The sequence below is a fragment of the Camelus bactrianus genome, chromosome 13, assembly GCF_048773025.1.
Source record: "Camelus bactrianus isolate YW-2024 breed Bactrian camel chromosome 13, ASM4877302v1, whole genome shotgun sequence".
NCBI classification, from domain to species: Eukaryota; Metazoa; Chordata; class Mammalia; order Artiodactyla; family Camelidae; genus Camelus; species Camelus bactrianus.
The window spans coordinates 55,086,288-55,108,717 of NC_133551.1; the positions used below are offsets into that span (position 1 = coordinate 55,086,288).

General features: G+C 51.7%; 2 protein-coding genes across 3 annotated transcripts; both read right to left on the bottom strand.

Annotated features, from left to right (window-relative positions):
- Nucleotides 1–8,624: 8,624 nt before the first annotated feature.
- GJB4 (gap junction protein beta 4) lies at nt 8,625–13,808 on the bottom strand. The gene is made up of 2 exons (XM_045520365.2): nt 12,584–13,808; nt 8,625–11,246 (listed from the first exon to the last, which is right to left on the bottom strand). The coding sequence occupies exon 2, from the start codon at nt 11,157–11,159 to the stop codon at nt 10,359–10,361; it is 801 nt and encodes a 266-aa protein (XP_045376321.1). The 5' UTR covers nt 11,160–11,246; nt 12,584–13,808; the 3' UTR covers nt 8,625–10,358.
- Nucleotides 13,809–13,911: 103 nt separating this feature from the next.
- On the bottom strand, nt 13,912–17,435 carry GJB5 (gap junction protein beta 5). 2 transcript variants are annotated; one of them, XM_010959933.3, is made up of 2 exons: nt 17,276–17,435; nt 13,912–15,098 (listed from the first exon to the last, which is right to left on the bottom strand). In XM_010959933.3, exon 2 carries the CDS (start codon nt 15,075–15,077, stop codon nt 14,256–14,258), a length of 822 nt encoding a protein of 273 aa, XP_010958235.2. In that variant the 5' UTR covers nt 15,078–15,098; nt 17,276–17,435; the 3' UTR covers nt 13,912–14,255. The 2 variants fall into 2 exon arrangements, with proteins under 2 accessions (XP_010958235.2, XP_045376320.2); XM_045520364.2 differs by having other exon boundaries at nt 13,912–15,101.
- Between the last annotated feature and the right edge of the window lie 4,995 nt (nt 17,436–22,430).

The window sequence follows — 22,430 nt, forward strand, 5'->3', positions numbered from 1 at the left end:
AACACTATTGAATTTTACACTTAAAATGATTTAAATGGTAATTTCATGTCATATATATTTTATCACAGTAAAAAAAAATTAAGGAAAAAGAAAGCAGGGATGGAAATATAGATCTGGGAGTCGGCAGTGTCCAGATGGTAATGAAGGCCACGGGGAAGGGTGTGGAGACTGAAGAGAGCAGATCAATGGCCTGGGACAAAGCCCTGAGGACCTCCAGTGAAGGGTGCGGCTCAAGGAGGTTGGTGGGGAGTGGTTGGAGTGGACAGAAAACTGAAGAGCGGTGTTCTAGAATCTTGGGGACATTAGTCAGCACTCTTGATGGCAAATGACAGAAATCCACTTTGAGTTAGCTTGAGCGCAAAGAGGGATTGATTGGTTTGTAGAAACGTGGGGAGGGCAGGGGTACCTTGGGGCCCAGGAAGCACCTGGCCAGAGTCAGGTCTGCTTTCTAGGACCTCTCTCCTGCTTGCCTCACTCACCTCTGCACCTCTCGGACTGCTGTCCTCCTCCCTCTCATACTGATGGGCTTCTGTGCCAGGCATTTGCTCACCGTCACCAGCAGCTCTGAACGGACACCTCCCCAGGTTTCACCTCTATACGCTTCCCTTAGGAAGGAATCAGATAAACTGGGGAAGAACTCTGGATGGCTCCACTTGAAGCATATATCCACCCTGAGGTCAGGGGGCAAGACGCAGGACCGGCAGTTGCCTTTAGCATCCCTGTTTAGAGGGAGAGGAGAATCCGGGGTGGACAGGACACACAGGAGAAGAGGCTCAACAAGGAAAGTCATTTACCCTCTGAAGTGGTTCATGGCATGAGACGAGGACTTTGAGGACTGCTGGGCTTAGTGACAAAGGAATCTCAGGTGTGCTCGGCAAGGGCAGGTTTGAGTGGGGTGCTGGGGCAGAGACTGGATCATAGCTGGTGGGCATGAGTGGAAGGTAAGAATGCTCTGACTCAGGAGGCACAGTTGAGAAAGCCAGGAGGTAACTGTAGGAGATGTGGGGTCAAGGAAGGGTTTTATTTCTGTTTTTTTGGATGGGAGATGCTTAAATGCCGAGAAAACCAGGGAGAATGGAGGTTGAAGAAACAGGAGAGAGTAAGGAAGTGGAGAGAGAGGGTATCTGAGCACTCGGGGCGTTGGGAGGGAGAGATTAGAGTGTTGGCAGGAGCAGGCTCACCCCTTTCACTGGAGGGGTCCTGTGCGGATACAGGTTGGTCTGTAGGTCTGGTGGCTGTTGATGGGAGCGCATTCTTCTCAATTAGCGCCTACTTTCTTGGAGAGGTAAGTTGGAAACAAGATGGAACTGGCTAGAAGGTTCAAGGAGAGTGAAGAAAGTTGAGAAGGCTGTCACCACAAGCACACATAGGCTGGATCCAGGTGGAAGGGGACATAGGAAACAACTGGCAGTGGGAGAAGTTCACAGGGTCAGGTCTGGAGGTCACCTGTTGATCTGTTGGCCAGACTTAGGCGGATGTTGAGGGAGGAGCAAGGTGAGAGGGCTGGGAGCTGAGGTTGGAGAGGGGATGACTAGCACCTGCCTCGCCCTTTCCTCCTTCCCTCCTGTTCTAGTATGTATCCTGTCCCTTTTCTGTCAAAGTTGGAGCCTCCACCTGAGCTCTGCACCTCATTCCCTCTGGCCTTTTGGGGACCTTGACCTTCTTTCTCCTCTACTGGATTCATCTTGCCGCTTTTAAATATTCCCGTCTCTCTTATTGTAAAATGAAAAAAAAGTTTTTTTTTTTTTTTTTTTTTTTTTGCTTGAATGTTCCCATTCTCTTGCAGCTAATACCCTTTCCTTTTCTATTCTTCTTGGAGCCACCATTTCCAACCAGTTGTCTACACTTGCTGTCTCTATTTGCTTGGACCTCACTGTCCCCTCACTTCACTGGGACCTGGTCTCTGTACCCTGTTCTCTACAGATGGTACTCCTGCCATGAGCACCAATGACCATCTTTTTAATCTAATGAAAACTTTTCAGTCTTTATCTGCTTTGACTCATGATGAGTGTTTGGCCCTGATGATCACTTTCTCCTCCTTCTAGAACTTCTCTAGAAACTTCTAGAAGTTCTAGAAACATCTATTGGCTTCTGTGACATCAAATTCCTTCTCTGTGACATTGTATTCCCTTGGCTTCTATGGTATTGGCTTACCCCACAGTCCCACTCCATTTGGCCTTTAAGCCTCCATCCTTGGGAATCTTATATTCTCCCCTAAACAGTCTCTGTACAGTATTAGCCACTTTCAAGGCTAAGTTACCACTTAGCCATCAAGGCCCAGATATAAGATAAAAAAAAACACCTGGACATAGATTCAGAGAAAACTCTAACTCAAGAAGATACATGCTTCCAATGTTCATATAAGCGCTATTTATAATAGCCAAGATGTGGAACAACCTAAATGTCCATCAACAGATGATGAATAAAGATGTGTTTTTTATATATATATATATATATGATGGAATATTACTTGGCCATAAAAATGAATGAAATAATGCCATTTGCAGCAACATGGAGGGACCTAGAGATTATCATATTAAGTCACACAGAGAAAGACAAGTATCATATGATATCACTTACATATGAAATCTTAAGAAAAAGATACAAATGAATTTATTTATAAACTGGAAATAGACTCACAGACAGAAAACAAACTATGGTTACCAAAGGGGGAAGGGGTTGTGGGGAGAGATAAATTAGGAGTTTGGGATTAACATATGCACACTACTATACATAAAATAGATAAACAACAAGGACCTACTGTATACCATAGGGAACTATGTTCATTATCTTGTAAAAACCTATAATGGAAAGGAATCTGAAAAAGAATATATGTATATGTATAACTGAATCACTTTGCTGTACACCTGAAACTAACACATTGTAAATCAACTTTATTTCAATTGAAAAAAAAAACCCAAACAAAAACAAAAAACAACCCCCATGAAAACCAAATAAAAATCAACCCCTATACACCCAGTGAGGAGACTCTCCAAAAAGTTTGGGGGCTAATTTGAATACATAAACTTTTAGTGTGGCTGAAATAATAATGTACTTTATTAACTTAGTTTGCTGTACATTTGGAAAATCACATATTATATAAAACATTGTAGTAAGATGTATTATTTTTTTCTCCCCTCTTATTTCATTTAAACTTTTAACAATTTTCTTTAACACTTGGGTCAGTATCATTAGAATTTTGTTTGTTATCATTAACCTTTTGTAGAACACACGAACTTTATTTTTGCCCAAGTCATTTGTGACATAGTGCTTTTTGGATCTGTGTATGATGCTGGAAACTTTATTCTCTGCCACAAAAGCCTGATTGCATAATATTAGGTTGCATAAACGTAAAAGTAAAATCACCTGGTAGGTGTGTATTTGTCGTCTCCACAACACTCCTTTATTGTTCTTAAAGTGATTTTTTTTTTAGAAGAGCTTGCTTAAAAAGACAAATACTCCCAATTATAAGAACATAGCCCCAGGAATGATGATTGGATCTGTGTGAAATGTCTTTGCCTCCATTTTTTTCTGATTCTCCCAAGCAATCTCTATGCATATCCAAAACTTCATTGACTAATGTTATTTCAGGCTAAAGAATTTTCCCCAAAGAGCATTTTGTTGTTCAAAAAGTGATAATTGTGAGCGTGCCCCTTAATGTGGGAGACTTTGTGAGGACTGGAATATAAGACAAATCCTTCCTACCTGAGGGATAATTTTGGAGCAAAATCTTATCTCACATTCAGGTGTTTTGCTGACAACTCCCAAATTGGTATCTTCTGACCAGTGCTTTCCCACTTATATCCAACAACTAGACAACTCCACCTGGATGCCAATCACTCAGTCAGTTGATGCGTTATTTTTGAGTACCTACTATGTGTCAAGCACTGTTTCAGGTGCTGGTGGATAAAGGGGTGAACACGACAGAGGCCCTGTTCTCAAGGAGCTCATCCTAGTGAGATGACACAGAGAATAAACATGTGAACACATAAGAAAATTTCATATACTAGTAAATGCCATGAAGAAGATAAAATGGGGTCATGTAGTGGAGGGGGACCATGTGTGGAGTGTGTGTGTTTCATTGGGGGAGGGAGTGGGGAGCAGGTCAGAAAGAAGATCCATCTGGAGGAGAGGATGTCTGATATGAGGTGAGAATGCCAAACAGACAGTCTCGTGAAGCTCTGGGGCAAAGCGTTTTCAGCAGAAGCCAGGGCGAAGACTCCGAGATGGGGGAAGGCCACTGTGGGTGGGGCACGTGACAAGGCTTGAGCTTAGGGAGATGAGCTTGGAGAGGTAGCCAGGGCCCCACCAAGTAGGGTCTTGTAGTCCACGGCATAGAGTTTGTTTATTTTCATTTTTATAGCCACAGTGAGAAGCCACTTGGAGGGTTTTAAGCAAGGGAGTGACTTGGCCTGGCTTACATGATAGAAAGATCGCTCCACATGGAGGAGGAATTGCAGAGGAGCAAGAGTGGGGACAGGGAGCCAGCAGCTGCTTGTGTCCAGTGTTCAGTGAGGTGGCTTGGCCTGGGCACTTGGAGGTGGTGGGAAGGAAATGGATTTTGAACATATTCTGAAATTATATCCAATGGGACTCGCTAATAGTGTGGATGTGATTATGAGGAAAGAGACACCTAGGTTTTTGAATTGTACAGTTGGGTGGATAGGAATGTCATCTTCCAAGATGAGGAAGACCAGAAGAGAACATATATCTGCTTTTTAAAAAATTTTTAAATTTTTTATTGACGTGTAGTTGATTTACAATGTTAGTTTCATGTGTACAGCAAAGTGATTCAGTTATACATATATACATACATATATATATATATTCTCTTTTCAGATTCTTTTCCATTACTGCTCATTATAAGAAATTGAATATATTTCCCTGTGCTATACAGTAGGTCCTTGTTGTTTATCTATTTTATGTATAGTAATGTGTGTCTATTAATCCCAAACTCCTAATCTATCCTTTCCCCGCCCCCTTTCCCCCTGGTAACCGCAGTTTGTTTTCTATTTGAGTCTAATAAATCTGTTCTTTGTTGGGGGGGTTAGGAGTTCTATTTTGGATGACCAATAGGAAGTTGGATGCGTGACTCTAACTCATGGGAGTTAGAGTGGTTAGGTCTGAACATATAAATGTGAGAGCCATCAGTTTATAGATGATTTTATAGATGGTTCTGATCACAGAGGGGAAATGTATATAGAGGAGAAAAGAGGGTGGAGAACTGGGCCCTGGAGCATCCTGCACTTAGAGGTCAGCAAGAGGAAGAAGAATCAATGGAGACCCAAAAAGACTCATCAGTGAGAGAGGAGGAAGCCAGGAAAGGGTACTGCCTGGAAGCCAAGGGAAGATGGTGTTTAAGGAGGGAGCTCTCAATGGCCAGATGTTGCTGAGGGAGTAAGATGAGGATGAAGGACTGACCATTGGATTTGGGAATTTGTTGGCCATTCATGACCTTGACAAAGGGCAGCCCTGACTGGAGTGGTTAAAGTGTGACGAAGTGGAGATACCAAGTGTAGACAATTTTCAAAGGATTTTGATTTTTTTGTAAACAGGATAGTAGCTGGAGAAGGATATGGTATCAAGAGGGAATTTAGAAAAAGAGAGAGAGGGGAACATTATTGGATGTTTACAGAAAGGGAATTACAAGAACAGGGGAACATAGTCTAGAGTAGGTGAGAGGTGATGGGGTCCAGTGCCCTAGTACAGGGTGTACCAGGAGCAGGAACACGCTTCATCCACGTTGCAGGGGAGAAGGCAGAGTGAAGGGGCACTCATGCCAGGAGGTCTGCAGACTTGGTGGTGGGGGGTAAGTTAGCGTTTGCCTGCTGCTTCTATGCACAGTGGCATACGATGCCCGGCTATCAGCTAGAATGGGGATTAGGAAAATGGGGACTGGAGGTTTGGGGAAAGAGGAGAAGGTATGATATTGTCCTCTTAGAGAATAGGGTCAAAGTTTTAGGAAAATGTAGAATTTCTTAGAGATGCAGAGTGCCTACTTGAGCTTTGTGGCCAGAATTTTCAAGTGAAACCAGCCAGGCCAGCTCTATTATTCCCCAGGTGTTCTGGAACAGGTGCCACATGGAGAGCTGGGTTTAATTGGAGGTAGGATCCTGCCTGGTGGCTGCCTAGAGAAGCACAGAAAGGCAAGGGAATGGAAGATAACTAGGAGTCGGCGATGATCTGGTGGCCCCTGGAGTCTAAGCTGGGGAAGGAGGGGAGGGAGGATGTGAAGAGGGTGACAGACATTGACATAGTGGTGGGTCAATAGAAGGGGCAGAAGGATTGCTGGAGTGGGAATGAGAGACAGTGAACTACACAGATAGGCGCTGGTGCAGCTCTTGGTACAGACGAGGTCTAGGGTGTGAGCACGCAGCAGGGTGGAGGAAAAGATTGTTGGACACGAGGAAATCCAGAAACGGAGAGGTCAAGGTGTTGGGTGTAAAGTTACCAAGAACGATAATAAGCATCTTGGCAGTGAGAAAGACAGCGAGCCAGAGGCTGAGAGGGCATGCGAATGGAATGGGATAACCAGGGTTTCTTATCTGTATCTCCAAGTCAGCATGTCTGAAACTGAAGTTATCAGTGCTTCCCTCAAACCTGCTCCTCCACTCAGTAAACGGCCCCGCCACCCAGAAACCTGTGTGTCTCTGATTCCTCTCACTGCTTGATCCCCACACCCAACCAAATCACCCCATCATTTTGACTCTGTCTTGTAAGCATTTCTGAAATCTAGCTACTTCTTTCTATCTCCACCGTGTACGCCCTACTTTAGGCCACTATTGTTTCTTACTTGGCCTGTTGTCTCAGGCTCTAAACAGCCCTGCCTCGGCCCCCTCCCCACATTGTGACCAGACACTGTAAATTAGATCATGTCACTTCTGGTCGAAGCCTCTCCAGTGACTTTTCATTGTCCTTAGGGTAAAGTTCAGAACCATTAACAGAGTTCTTGAGGAAGCACTGCACCACCCAGCCCCTGCCTGCTTCAGCCTGGCTTCCACCCTCCTGGGTCCCTTCCAGTCCTTGCATTAGGTTTGGTCTCCCTCTCAGGCCTTTCATGTGCTCCTTCCTCTGCCTGGAATCCCCTCCCCTCTTTCTCTAGGTGTCAGCTTCAGAAGTCCCAGGGAACCTTTCCCTGGGTGCCTGCGTGTTAGCTCCCCCGCACCTGCCAGCAGTAACCCCCGCCTCCCCAGCACCCCATGAGTTCAGTAGCTGTCCATTCATAGCATGTGGCTCCATGTACGAGGTCAGGGACTGTGCCTGATTCTTCCCAGATGAATCCGCAGCACCTGGCACGGGGCTTGTCATCTAAAAGTGAACCATTTGTTAATGTGAATTGAATGGAAGATTCTAGAGGTGGAGCAGTTCTGGGTGAAGACAAGGTCCAGGGTGTGGTCCTGTGAGTGGGTAGCTAAATGGAGGAGGAGGCCACAGGAGACGAGGATGGCAGGGAGTAAAGAGGACAGAGTGACACACAGGTGGTCCCTGAGGCTCTGGGCCACGAGAGAAGACCAGAAAGACCAAGAGTCACGTGCTCAAGTCTTTAATGAATGAGGAGAAGCAGGTGGAGCAGTGGGGGTGGGCAGAGGGCGGAAGAGAAAGATGCAGGCACCTCAGCTAAGGGAATAGTTTTCAAGAAGGTGGTGGAAGGTCAGAGGGTGGTGGTCTCAGGCTGGTCAGATGTGCTTTTGGTCTCTACCTGGCTCAGTGGCTCAGGACTGGAGACCTCTTGGACCACCACCCATGGAGAGGGCATGGGAGTAGTCAAGGTCTGGGATGCTCTGGCCATTTGTTGGACCCAGCAGCAGCCCCTGGACTGGGGAATCTGGAATCTCAGAAGGAGTTGACTAGGGCTGGTCTGCTGGGCTGCATGTGGGGGCTACCTTGGTTTGAGCAATGCGGGGCCATCTGGTTCAGAACTGGTTGAGAGGACCATCCTCTGGTCTGGATTGGCGGTGGGGGCTGCCTTGTTTCCTGGGAAGTTCAGTGGATGGTTTTGGTGCCCTGCCTGTACCTCCTTTTCTGGGGGACACACACTCATGGCTTATAGCTGCCCCTGGAGAATTGACCCTGACTGAGTGGGAGCCGCCTACCCCTCCTACCAGCCCTCCTGCCCTTGGGGCGGCCTGAAACCAATGACTGATTGCTACAGGAGTTCCAAAGCCTGATGCCCTTTCCTCCAAGGGGGACAGCTCTGTGGTGGGATTTATGATTCAGAGGCTGCTTACCCCACCCGTGGGGATCAGGCCATGGCTGAGTTTCCCTGAACTCATTCGCTGCTCAGCTCGGCCCACTCCCCACCCTGCTTCCCTTGTTCCTTCCTTCACAGGCACACAAATTCCTGCCACTGGCTCTGCTCAGGGGAACCCTGGCCTAAGAAGGGGTGAGTCTCTGGTCTTGTCCCATAATCAGGGGTGGGCATGGAGGCTCTCCTTGAACCATGGGGCACACAGCCTCAGCAGATTCAACCCCTCCCTGTGGGCCAGGAAGTTCCCCTCCCTTCTCTAGGCCAAAGTTTCCTCACCCATAAAAGAAACCTTTAGTCTGGACTTAGTGAAAACAACATCAAAACACACAAACAAGAAATCACTACGCTGAACTCCTGCTAGGTGTGGTGGAAGACGCTGAACTCCTGGGCTAGGTGTGGTGGAAGATTCAGATTCAGATCAACCAGACACAGTCCCTCCTGTCAGGCAGCTCAGAGTCCGTTTACTCATTTCACAAACATTTATTGAAGGCAACTGAGGACCTGGATGACTCAGCATCCCGTGCGTGAAGGGCTCATAGACTGGTGGGGAGAACAGACCACTCCAATCTGGGAAGAAGGGCAGAGGCACAGGCGAGGCTGGCGCAGGGAGAAGGCAGTTAAGGCTGTCCCTGGGGTTCAAGGAAGGGTCCCAAAGGAGGGAGGGAGGGCATTTCGGGCAGAGAGAACAGCATGTCTGAAGGCTTGAGGCAGGACCTAGTGTGATGTGTCTGGTTGGGGAGCCACAAGCCCTTTGGTATTATTGGTGGTACAAGGAGGGAGGAGGCAGGGGGTGCGGCTGGGAACGTCAGTGGGGTTGGATGGAGGGCAATGGTGATGACAGTGGCGGTGAGGGGATTTTCAAAGCAGGAGGAATGACATGATCAGATTTGTATCTAGAAAAAACACTGTCCCTGTAGTGGAGGGCAGATGGGAGAGGCCCAGTGGGAGGGTGTGGGGTGGGAGAGGAGGGGCAGACTCGGGAAACATTTAGGGGTTGAAAATAGTGGGATTTGGTGCTGCAGTGGGATGTAAGGCATGAGGGGCTAGGAGCTGGGGAGGGGACGAGGATGTCAGGCCAGCTCCTGGCTTGGATGCCTGAGTGGATGGTAGTGTTATTCATGGGGTGGGGAGTGGTGATCTTTGGGGAGGGCAGGTTTGAGGAAAGATGACACAGTCAGTTTGGGGGTTGCAGAGTGGGAGATGTCTGGGGGTCTCCCAGAAAGCTGTCCCATGAGCTGTTGGTATGGGGCTCTGGGACCAGAGGCAGGTCCAGGCTGGAGCTGTGGGTTTGGAAGTTGTCAAGTGAGTGGTGAGGGAGGATGAGAGGAGGTAAGGAGGAGGTAAGTTGCTCAAACTTGAGGATCTATGAGGGATCATTTAGCTTGGATGCTCTCAGTGGGTTCCTGGCCTGTGGGGATGTGCCTCCTAGACACGCTGGCAGACTCTGCATCCAAGACTTGCTCTTGGCACCATCTCACCCACCTAGAGGACTCACCTCTGGGGACCTGTGCTGGGCAGGGTTAGGGGGGCCGGAATGTGGAGCCACATGCACTCATCTGAGGGACACTCGCTGAGAACCGACTCATGCTAGGCACAGGGGCTCCGAGGGTACCTTCCCTCCTGCCTTGGTTGTAGAGTCCAGAGACCCCTGGAGCAGCCTCTGGGCTTCCCAGCACATCCTGGGGGCACATTCTGTGGGTGGTGTGTGTGGGGTGAGTGTGTGTGTGTGATGGGTAAACCTGCACCTGAGGTTCCAGGGTTCAAATGCCCACTGAGTCTTGACCTCCTCTCCAAAGTCCATCATGAATCTCCCTGCTTTCCTACCCATCACTCCTCCCCTGGTCTGCAAAGTACAAAGAAAATCATATTTATTAAGGGTTTTGACACACCCTAATGCCATATACAAAATCCCTGCCAGCCATCAACCTCCCCTTCCCAGGGCTCAGGACCCAGAGACCGAACTGCCTCCCAGCATTGGCCCCTGTGAGGGCTTCCTGAGCTCCACACCCACCTTCCTCACCTGCCCTGCTGCAGAAATGATGCCACTGCCCCGCTGTGGTCTTAGGGAGCAGGCCCAGGCTCTGGTGGTCTTAGCCGCCGACCTCACCAGTTACGGGTACCCACCTGCATCTATCATGGTGGACCTGACCTTCATGAGGACAGAGTTCCCATCCTGGGGGTGCTCTCCCTGGGAAAGGGCATATGGTGGGCACGTATCAGGCAGGTGAGCCCGGCACCGGGACCGCCGGCGCCTGGGGCCGAGGGTCTTCAGGCACCTCTTGCCCACCAGGTAGGTGACCTCACTGAGGTTGAGTAGGATGCAGATAACAGCTGTGGCCACCATGAAGTAGGTGAAGACCTTCTTCTCTGTGGGTCGGGAGATGTAGCAGTCCACGGTGTGGGGGCATGGCGCCTCGGAGCAGGCCACCACGCGGGGCATGTCATAGTCCTGGTAGAGGCGGTGGAAGATGTAGAGGAAGCCGGAGTCGACGGCAGCCTTGAAGATGAGGCTCAGCAGGTATGTCCACCAGAGCCCGCCCCGCTTCTTGTTGGGGTTGTCATACAGGGACGGGGCATCGGGCCCATGTTTCCGGCGGTGCTTCCGCTCACGCTCATGGCGGTAGGCCACATGCATGACCACGAGCAGCGAGGGGCATGTGACCAGGATGAGCTGTAGGGCCCAGAGGCGCACGTGGGACACGGGGAAGAACTCATCGTAGCAGACGTTGGGGCAGCCTGGCTGCTTGGTGTTGCAGACAAAGTCCTTCTGCTCATCGTCCCACACCTCCTCGGCCGCCACCACGTACACCAGCACACGGAAGATGAAGACCACGGACAGCCAGATGCGACCCAGTGCCGTGGAGTACTTGTTGACCCCGCTCAGGATGCCCTGCAGGAACGCCCAGTTCATGCTGGTTATGGCCTTGGCTCTTCACGTGCGTGATCTAAGCCTGTGCGCACCTGTGCGGGTCCTGGGGGCCACGAGGCCTCAGGGAACCTGGAAATGGGTGCCTTTAATTAAAGGTGTGATAGGCAAAGCCATTTCACAACCACTGTCATCATGTCCTCACTCGCAATGACTCGGTGGGGTAGGGACTACCATCCTCTCTGATTCACGGGGGAGTAAGCTAAGGCCCAGACAGGCACCCGCCCACGGCCCATGAGCTGGACTTGAACTTTCATCTTCTAGTTCCACAATCTGGGCATATTTTATTCTACAAGGTAATAGATAAACGTGAAGGATAATCATCCTGCATGGGTGTGCGGCTGATCTCATCGACCCCAACCTTCAGCCCTGCGGGTCACACAGCATCTGAAGAAACAGTAACAAAGTGCGGGTTGGATCCAGGGACGGACCACGCAGGAGGTGGGGATGTGTATCTTTTTCCCTCAACTTCCTCCAACTTTTATTGAGCCAGGCCCTGTACCTTGTGGAGTATTATGCACCCTCATTCTTCTCTCTGGCTCCAGGATGTCCCTCACCCTGACGTTCCCTTCCAAATGAAACAGGTTCTTTGGAACAACGGTGGCTTGGTATCATCCTGCCACCTCCTGCGTTGGTGCCAGGCCTGAGGGCTGCCTGTCCTGACCACAGTAGGTTCCTCTGGAATTCCAACCATTCCAGCCTTAAGGAGGGACTTGGGAACAGACAGAGGCAAGATTCTGGCACAGTCCTCCCCCCACCATTTACCTTTTCTTTCCGGGACCCCCCAACCCCCTTATGTCTTTGCTCAGTGGCTGTTCGCTGCCCACATCAGCTCTCGTTTCATTCAGGCCGTGTCCTGCCTGCACCATCCTCCACACCCCTTATCTGGAGTGCCATCTTGTTCCATCTGTGGCCCCGGCCCCTCCCCTGTCCCTGACTCAGATCTCAGCATCCTCAGACCTTGTGCCTCTGGCACATTTTCTGAGCACCCTTCTCCATCTTTCCTGGCAGAGTGCCTCACTGGTACACAAATGGTCTGTTTACCAGTTTTCGGTACCAGGCTGTCAGCTTCTGGAGGGCAGCCTCTATACCTCATTCGTCTCTGATTCCCCAGGACTCAGCACCAAGCCTGGCCCCATGAACACGCAGTAGATGTTTGCCGAACCTGCTGGAAACACCACTTCTTCCTGACCCTTCCTCTTCCTTATCTCCTCTCTAGACTTCTGTCCTTCCTTTGGTCTGGCAGGACATCCCTTCCCCTCCTTGGGGCTTCCCTGGGTTTCCCCAGAGATCCTGTGTCCCCTCTGCTCCTCCCTGAAGCCGGGCCCACAGCCTGAGGTCCCCTGGGGGTCCTCAGCCCATCTGATCCCTGCCTCCCAGCCCAGTCTCCTGCCCGACGTGGCCCTCACCTTTCTTGAGTGTAGCAGCCACTCTCCTGTCTGTGGGCTAGTCTGTCTGCCCGTCTGCCCCAGGGCCTCCTGTAGGCAGCTTTTGTTCCTTACTCCCCTACTGGGTGGGGCTTGCTGAGCCAATGAGCCAAGCGAGAGTGCCCGGGTGGGCAGGCAGGCTGGTGGGCGGACTTCCCGGGCACGCGTTCAGGGTAAACACCTGTGGCTCTTCTCCCCTGGCCCACGCCTTCTCTGCAGTTTGGTCAGGCATGGCTGGGTCTGGCTCCCTGCGCTGGAAGATATATGGGTGAAACTGCCGTGAATGGGGGCAGGAGCCTGGTATCCTGGTGCTCAGGCCCAGATCAGCACCAAATGGCATTGTCCCCTCTTTGACTGCCTTAATACCCCGACCCTGTCCCCCTTTCCCCAGTCCTCTCTCCTGCCCTTTTCCTCTGGAAGCCTGGTTCTGAGGCCCTTAGCGGCTGACATCTCTGGAAAGGGGCAATCTCAGTTTAGTCCAGGATTGCATCCCACCCTGGCAGGGACGTTTCTGGGGCCTAGAGCTTGGGTTGCTGGTGAGTTGAGTAGGGGATGGGAGGGGCCAGCTGTGGTTCCTCTGAACAAGGGCACCGCTGCCCTGGTGGAGAGCAGGAATGCAGGGCGCAGCATGAAATTCTCCAGCTGGCAAAGGGCCAGGTGCAGCTTCCCTGTCCATCCCCTCTGGGCCTGGGTTTCTGCGGAGGTCGGAGTGTGACCCAGTGGGGGCTGCAGAGAGGCCTTGGGCCTGCGTCCTGGTGGCTGGGACAGTGAAGGTTAATGCACAGCCAGGGAGGGGCTCCTCTGCCTCATTCCCCACAAGCATTTATAGAGCACTTCCTAATACCAGTGGTTAACATTTATGTGGCCCTTTACAGCTGGGTAACCCCATCCAGCCGTGAGCTCATCCAGCCTTACAACCACCCCACAGGCGTGGCTATTAACCCATTTTGGAGCGAAGCTGATCACTTTCCCAGATCCCAGTGGAACTTCGGTTCAAGTGCAAGTGTTATGACTCAAAAGTCCATTAACTTTCCACTGTGACATGCGGCTCCCCACATACCAAGCTCCATTCTCTTTGCAGACCACCCACGGGCTTAAAATTGCAACTGGGGATAAAGGCTAGACTTGAGCATGAAAAGCAGCATGGCCCCCCCACCCTCACCCCACAGGAGTGCTGGGGGACCCTCTCCTGGGGGAGGGAATGGCCTCTCATGTGGCTGGATCAAGTTCAGCTCTTTGCAGGGGCAGAGATGTTGGCCCAATGACCTGATAAGGATAGAAAAGGGCGAAGGATCGAAGGGCACGTTGAATCAGTGAATGCGCTGACTTTTATTAAGCCCTGACTGTGGGCCCCACACACCGAAGGCATGTTATTATCTCTTATTAAACCCCTCTTCACTGCGACAACCCTGGGAGGTGGGCCTCCTCATCTCTGTTTCACACAAAAGGAAACTGAGGTTCAGCTCTGAGGGGTACCTTGTCCAAGCACCCAGCTGGGCTGTGGCAGGAGCTGGGGAATAGGGACTTGACCCCAGGTCATCTGTCCCTCCCTCTTGCCTGCCCCCCACCCCTCACAGCTTAGCACCCCCACCCCCAAGGCTGCATCTCTGAGAGGTGCCGGGTCCTTCCAACCCAGACGGGACCAGGCAGCCCCTCACACATTGGTTTTCTTCACGTAGTCTTGAGGGTGGTCCAGTAAGAGAGGAGGGGGAGTGTCGGAGCCCAGAAAGATGAGGTCTCCAGAGAGGAGGTCGTCTGGTTTGCAGGAAGAGGCGGCCCAGTCCCGGTGGCGGCCCACATGCCTGGCCCAGGCTCTCCTGGCCACCAGGCACTCACGGCACCTCTTGCTTACCAGGTAGGCCAGCTCCACCAGGTTGAGCAGGATGCAGATGGCAGCCGTGATTACCATGAAGAGAGTGAAGATGTTTTTCTCCGTGGGCTTGGAGATGAAGCAGTCCACCGTGTTGGGACACGGAGCCGCGTGGCACTTGACCACCCGAGGGAGGGTGTATTTGGGGTAGAACAAATGGAACACGTAGAGGAAGGCGGCATCCACACCAGCCTTGAACACCAGGCTGAAGACGTACGTCCACCAGAGCCCACCCCTCTTCTTTCCGGGGTTTAGGTAGAGGCGCCCACCGTCCTTCCCCGCCGCCTCTTGGTGCTTCTTCTCCCGAGCCTCGCGGTAGGCCACGTGCATGACCACGAGCAGCGAGGGGCACGTGACCAGGATGAGCTGCAGGGCCCAGAGGCGCACGTGGGTCACGGGGAAGAACTCGTCGAAGCAGACATTGGAGCAGCCTGGCTGGCGGGTGTCACAGTTGAAGTCTTTGTGGTCGTCACTCCACACGCGCTCGGCGGTCACCAGGTACACCAGCACACGGAAGATGAAGACCAGGGACAGCCAGACGCGCCCGAAGGCGGTGGCGTACTTGTTGACTCCGCTCAGGAGCCCCTCGAAGATCCCCCAGTTCATGGTGGCCCCAGGCGTCGGCTGCTACTGCGGGGAGATGATAATGCTAATTTCCCACATTTATGGAATGCTCACTCTCAGCGCTTTATAGGACTATGTCATTGTGTTTGAGCCTCACAGCCACGGCGGAGTTAGGCTCTATCATTGTCCCCCTTGTACAGATGAAGGAAACTGAGGCTGAGAGGGGTCAGATGGGGTTACGCTACTATTAGCTACAGAGCTGAGACTGGAGCACAGGTAATTAAGCCTAGTACTCAACTCTTACCCATAAAAGTGGGTGAAGGCGGGTCCAGGGAGCCACCTGCTCCTCCCAGGGCCTCAGCTCCAGTCTTATGGTCCCACACAGTGAAGGCTTAAGGAGGTGAGACATCCTGCCTTCATCCCTCTGTTCCAACCCCAGCCCTCTCCTCTGGGGGCCGAGCCCAAGGATGACTTCTTTCCTTTCTAAGCACTGCTGTCTCCCCTCAGACAGCCTCTTTCCAAGGGGAATCTGCTCTTTGACTTGGCTTGGGGGCTTGGGTTAGAGAAGAGGCTGGAACCTTGTCCCAAAACTCCCATCTGGTCTAACACTCCATAAATATCCAGGCAGTGTCCTGCTCAGGTGCCCCTCACTTGAAGCAAGGTCAGTGGCAATCCAACTGAAATACAGGGTAGGGCACAATGATTCTCTTTATCCTGCAGGCTTCCTGGAGTTGCCTGGTGTTCCCGAGTTTCCCAAACTGCTGTTCCCTGGAGCCCTGCTCAGTAGGCTGGTCACAGAAGCAGTAAGAGAAAAGGATTCTGTGTTCAAAATGGTAGGCAAGCACTGTGTTCAGCAAAGTTAAACAGGTCCCTTTACTTGACCATACTAGTAAGTTCACATTATGAATCTCCAAAAAGGGGTCAGAATATGTAGCATCTGCACAAACTCCTTTGACCATAGACCCTCCCTTTTCTGGCCATCTTGAGGAACAGACACCAAAGTGGGAATTGCTGGCTCTGGTTAGTTCTGCCGTTCGGTTTGGCCTGATGAACATACAAGAATCAGATTTACCTCCAATTAGAGAAAGTGACTACTGTTCAGAGTGAAGGGTGCCTCAGTTCCTCACTTGGAATTCCTCTGCCTGGTGGAGAGACCCACAAATTGTGGCCTCACCTTACCGGCTCCCCCTGCCTGCCTGACCCCGGAGACCTCAGGGAGTTGGTTTACACAGGCTCTTTTTTTTTTTTTAAACTGAAATATAGTCAGTTACAGTGTGTCAATCTCTGGTGTACAGCATAATGTTCCAGTCATGCGTATATATGCATATATTGCACAGTCTGTTGCTCTAAGGGGTTCCTGATGTCCCTCCAGGACTGGTCCAGGCTGAAGGTCATCACGCTGTCCTGACCCCCTGCACCATCCGCTTCGGATAAGCAAGGTAGTGACAAAAGCCAACATTTACTGGGTGTTTAGGCAGTGTCGGCACTGTTCTGAGCACTTTGCATGAACCAACATAGCAACTGTATAAAAGAGTAGATGGTTTATCCCCAATTTACAAATGAGAAAAGTGGAGCACAGAGAGGTTAATTAATTTGCTCGCAGTTACACAGCTGGTAAGTGGCAGAGCTGGGATTTGAAGGCTGGCTGGCTCCAGGGCCCACACTCTGGGCCTGGGCCCTTTCCTGAGGTTGCAGGAAGTCTTCTGCCTGTCTGATCTGTGCCCACTCCTTCCTCCACCAGGTGGATCCCCAGTGAGGGAGGCTGGGGGTGACTCTGCTCCCCACCCCGTCTATCCACCTTCCTGTCTACTTACCCCTTGAATGTGGGGCCCCTGCTCTGAATCATCAGCTTGTAATTGCTCAGTCCTGCCTAAGGTGGGTGGAACTCCTGGCAGTTCCTCACGGAATACCAAGGAGGCTCCAGCCCAGGGGCTCTCTGCCCAGCCCAATCTGGGGCAGGGCAGGGCAGGGTGGGGTTTGGCAGGCCCAGGCAGAGCAGATCTGCCTCCTCAGCTCCTGGCCCCTCTGTGAGCCCCTCTCCCACTCAGTCCCTGGCTCCCACCTCTGCTCAGCTGGGGAGAGAGGGGGAAAACCGAGAGCAGAGGAGGGCGGAGCCCTTCATTCCTCCACTATCAGGACACGGGATGTGTCCAGGCTACTCCCCAGACTCTCCGCCAGAGAAATCTGCCTCTTCCAGGTATGCTGAGGGGCAGGGCACATCTGGGCACAGATGGCCTTACCTGAGTGGCTACTCCTCCTGGCCGCTGGTGGTCGAACTCAGCAGGCAGCCGGAACTCATGTCAGAACCAGGAAGAGTGTTTAGGGAAGCCTGTTTCTAGGGACAGAGATTGCCGATTTCGGCAGGCAGCCTGGGTGTGCCGCCGGCCCTGGATGGGGAGGAGTTGCATGGGGCCCTGCCATTGGCTGGGCCCCAGCCTCCCCAGACTGCCTGCAATGAGGCCCAGGAGACTTAGGTGTTCCCTCCTCCCGGAGCCCTAAGCCCCAAATCCTGACATCCTTTCAAGGAGAACCACAGGTCCACTCTGACCCCCTGCTTGTCTTCCCACCCCTGGCCTCATTGGGAGGAGCTGAGGCCTGTCCTGGATTCTCATTCCTCTCCAGAAATGCCCTCTGCTACCTCTGAAGACTCTACGAGCTGCTCCAGACACTCCTCCTTCTCCAGTTGCTCCTCCGTGGCCTTCTGTTCTCACGGCTTCAGTTACCTTTGGAAGTGCCATGACTCCCAAATTCTGTCTCTAGCCCAAATACTTTTGCCCATCAGTTGCCCTACCTGGATGCCCTTCCCTCTCCTTTCTCCTTGGACTACTCCTCCAAGAAGCCCTCCCTGACTGCACAGCCCCAGGTGGCTTAGGGCCCCATCTCAGGGCTTCCCATGGCCATGAGCTTCCATGTGATCGTCAGACTGTATTGGAATAGTTGATTTTAACTAGACCTGCTCTAGGTGGAACGTCCCTGTTGAATGAATGAATCGGTCCCCACCAATGGACATTTTTAGGGGCTTGTGAGTGAGATATAACATGGATCAGCCCCTGACCCCCAGGAACTCACCAACTTGGCCTTAGTTACCAGCTGGTAAGTCTAGCACCAGCTGTGCAGCCTCTCATGATAGCAAAGGGGTCATAGGACAGGTTTCTGGGCCCAGTCTGCCCATTCCTGCCGTCCCCTTGCTGCCAAAATCTAGTTCAGTCTTTGCACCCTGACACTGAGTGCATGAGGGGTTGCACGGAAAGCTGCCTTTTCTCCACATACACAGCCCCACCCCTCCCCCAGACAGGAACACCAAGCACCTCCCCAACCGCTGCATGGCTGACTGCCCTTCACCAGCCTCCCACCCCTGCCCTGAGTGGCTGCTCCCTGCTCCTGACATCACATACACTTGCCTTTCTACCAACCCTTGTTTTACATTCAAGGATCATTGCTGAGACATGGCTGTGTGCCAGGTGCTATGTTTGGTGCTGGGCTACAGAGATGAAGAGAGAGTCAGAAGAAGCTGGCGGGTTCTCCCAGCCTGAGACAGACACACAGATGAGGGGCCCAGAGACACACTGATGTAAGAATGACCTTGAGGGGGAGCTCTAGCAGAAAGGACTTGGGATTGATGAGTCCTGTCCAGAACAGCAACTCCCTGTCTAACGGGGGAGGCAGAGGATGTTAAGGTAGGGGACATCTGTGTCTGGACCCCATACCCTGCACCTGGAGCTCATACACCCCTACATCTGGGTCCCACATCCTTACATCTGAAGCTTACACTCCTGCATCTAAGTCCAACCCCCACCACACTGAAGCCCACACCCCTGCATCTGGAGCGAATGCACCCCAGAGCTAATACACCCATACCCCTACATCTTGGTCCCGTAGCCCTATATCTGAGTCCTACACCCCTTCACCTGAGTCTCACACCTCTGCACCTGGGCCCAATCACTGCACCTGGAATCTCACCTCTTTCAGATCTGGACAGCTTCCCTGTTTCTTGGATGTATAATGAGACATGCTGTACCCGTGAGGGGTGCCCTGTGAGAACAGAGACTGCAGCACAGCACCTGAACAACTCTGCCTTTTCCTGTCTGTGCGACGCCCCAGTTTCCCACCTGTGCAGTGGGAGAACGGCCTTGCCTACCTCATAGGGCTGGCGCGCTGATTAACCCAACCGGTAGAGGTGCAGTGCCAGAACAGTGGCCGGCACCCAGAAAACCCTTTCTACGACTGCCTGTGATGTACATCAACTGCCTGCACACGCCTGGCACGGGGTGGGTACCCGCACAAAATGTCTTCCTCCCTTTTTCCCTATTCCTATGCCTCTTCTCTCTGAGATGCAGGGAAGGGAGAGAAAGGAGGGGAGACAGACTACTTGCCAGAGAAAATCTCCTGTGGATGGATGTTGTCTTTGGGTTAAAAAGGCAAGCCCTGTGTCAGGCGCTTACTGTCAGGGAGGTGGGAAGTGTGGGCAGGGAGCGCCTTGGGAGGGTTTCTCATTAGCGCCCAGACACAGCCTGTTAGCCTAATTCACTTCTAAGGTGCCCTTTATCAGCAGGTCACATGGGGCTGGAATTCATGGATGGTATATCCAAGAACCACGAACACCACAGGTCCACAGCCAGCACAATGCAGTCCCACACACACACACACTCTTACACACGCGCCACACTACATGCCCAGTGCTCCACACATGTGGGCAGTGCTGGACCCTGGGGGCCTAGTATGGTGCCTGGTACCCAGTTAAGCCTCCGTTTATGTTTCTTAAATGACTGATGTATGAATTACATGGACCCTGCAAAGACAGTCACATGTATCTCCCTCTACACTGTTCTTCTCCCAAACTAGTGCCAAGTACAGAAGAGAGGAGACCTATGAATGGATCAGGTACAAAATTGTGAGAAGTGCTGTAAGAGGCATATAACACAGAGGAGAGTGTCAATTTCTGCCAGAAAGAGACCCAGACAAGGTGACATTTAAGCTGGGTCTTGAAGGATGTGTAGGAGTTCACCAAGAGGAGAGTCCTTTGAAGCAAGGGGCACAGAGTGTGCAGAGGACCTCTGTGAAAGAAGATGTAAAAATTTTGGAGAGTCGACTGGAACAGGGTTGGGGGGGCACTTAAAAGCAAGGACATTCTGGACTGTGAAAGACTGAGCTAAGGGGTTTGGATTTATCTTGTGTGCAGAGGGAGGCCTCGGGGAAGAAAGGAGGCTGACGTAGTCAGATTGGTACAGTCCATTCTCATTCTTCATGGTAGTTATGTTCTGTAAATCACCACAGACACTGAATTAGCAAATCCTGAAACTTTGCCAGTAGGGGAAATACAGGGTTCGGTTCCTGCGAGTCTCTGATTGCAACATTTTCATCAACTGATCAATACTGTAACCTTGTTTTATGTGTGCTTCTCTTTAAAGACACCTTATTTAATATATATCATTTACGTTGAACTCATAGCCAACAGCACTGTAACTCACGCCCGAACGAAGCTCATCTAACACACGGATTTACTCCCTAAAGCCTGTCACAGCCTTTCTGCGTTGGGAACACTAGACAGCACTTCAGCGCTGTGCTTGGGGGCCAGTTTAAACCGCAGCATCACCTTCCATGAGCACAAAAATGGGCAAGAGTGGCAATAAATCGACCTCAAATAGGACATTATTTTACAGTATCATCTGGAATGAGGCAAAGCATCCCCTTGTTCAACCTGCATATCACATGACTCATGTTTCGCTGCTCTGTGCACGGGTGTGCACGTGTCCATGGACGACCGTGGAAGCATCGCCAAGTATTGATTTTGGGGTTAAATAAGTTTTAGGGACTAGGCGAACTCACACATATGGAATCTGTGAATAATGAGGACTGACTGTTTGGAAAGCTCCCTCCGTTCGAGAGAAGCGGTGTGCAAGACCAGTAAGAAAAATTTATTGCAATGATTTAGGCAAGAGATGAGCCAGAGGGATAGATTTGGGAAATAGGTGGCAAGTACCACTGGCAGTGTTTGGGGTCTGACTGGATGCAGGGGAGGATGTGGGAGGAAGTGCTGGGATGGCTCCCAGGTTGCTAGTTTTGGCGATTTGGCAGGTGGTGGGTCTCCTGATGGAAGTAAGGAACACAGGAGGAAGGTAGGTTGTTTGTGGGGGAGGCGAAGGTGACAGGGAGTTTCTTCCCTGATGTTTGGCAGTTAATGAGTTCAATCGTCCATCTGCGGAATGGGAGGGTTTGAGGGGCAGCCACAGGGACTGTGCTGGCCTCAGGCAGTGATGGCTGGAGATGTGCTTTGGGGGTTGTCAAGAGCCACCAGAGGGAACGAGGTGATCTTGGGAAAGCGTGCAGAGTGGGAGGAGATGAGGGTCCAGGCAGAGCTCTGGGGAGCACTGACATTTTAGGAAGCAGGCATAAAAGAGTTGCAGGTGGAGGAGAAAGCATGGCAGGCAGGGGAGAGGCCGGTCAGGTCCCCGGTGACTTTTGCCAGAGTGATTTCAGCAGAGTGATGGGGATAGAAGGCAGAGGACAGTGGGCAAGAAAGCGCAGATGATACCTTTTCAGGAAGCTCGCAAAGGATGGAGGAAGGTTGGCTGGGGGCAGAGGGATCATGGCCAAAGGAGGGTTTACTTTTCCTGGGGAGACGGGGTGAGACACAAGGAAGGAGACACTGGACCCACAAGTAGATCTGGCTTTACATCTGTCTTCCTCTCCCCTCCCTGCTCTGTGCTGTCGAGGTTCTCTGGGCTCTGCTTGGCTCTCTGGGTCCCTCCAAACCTCAGCCCGGGCCCTTCTGTCTCTCGTCATCTTTGACATGTTCTGGCTCAGCCTGACCCCTGCCTCTTCTCCCTGTTACTGGGTGTGGGGTGGCTGGGAGTTGGACTCTTTTCTGGAGACCAGCCATCCCCCCAGGCTCCCTTCTGAATGCAGCAGGCAGAGGGCCATACAGGCACCAGGGCCTGATACCCCAGCAGTTAACCATCAAAACGACTGCTCCCAAAGGAGAGTAAACTTTGTCCTGGAGGAACAAGAAAGGCTGGCCTGTGGGGCCACGGTGGTGCCCATTCACTGTGCTCAGGAGAGGTGGGAAAGCTGGGGTAGTAATGCCAGCTTCATCGCTGGGCACCTCCGCTGGGCCAGATGCTCTATGTGCCTCACACACGTAACAGTTACTGCTCTCACCTTGCCCCTCTCTAATCAGTTGTTCACACACAGCAGTCGTCTCTGGAAAATGCCAATCATGTTAAAACAAAAATGTGTTCCAGGTCTGCAACTAGGTCAGGTTCTGTGTTATCTGTTCCTTCAGCATGTGCTTCTCTGTATCCTCATCACAATGGCATTCCTAGAGTCACAGGTGTGCTCGTGTGTTTCAGGTCCTCTCCTTGAGACTGTGATATTCAAGGGGACCAGGCCCAGAGG

Excerpts from the sequence above, each read along its gene's own strand:
- GJB5 (XM_010959933.3), bottom strand. The coding sequence starts at position 15,077 with ATGAACTGGGGGATCTTCGAGGGGCTCCTGAGCGGAGTCAACAAGTAC.
- GJB4 (XM_045520365.2), bottom strand. The coding sequence starts at position 11,159 with ATGAACTGGGCGTTCCTGCAGGGCATCCTGAGCGGGGTCAACAAGTAC.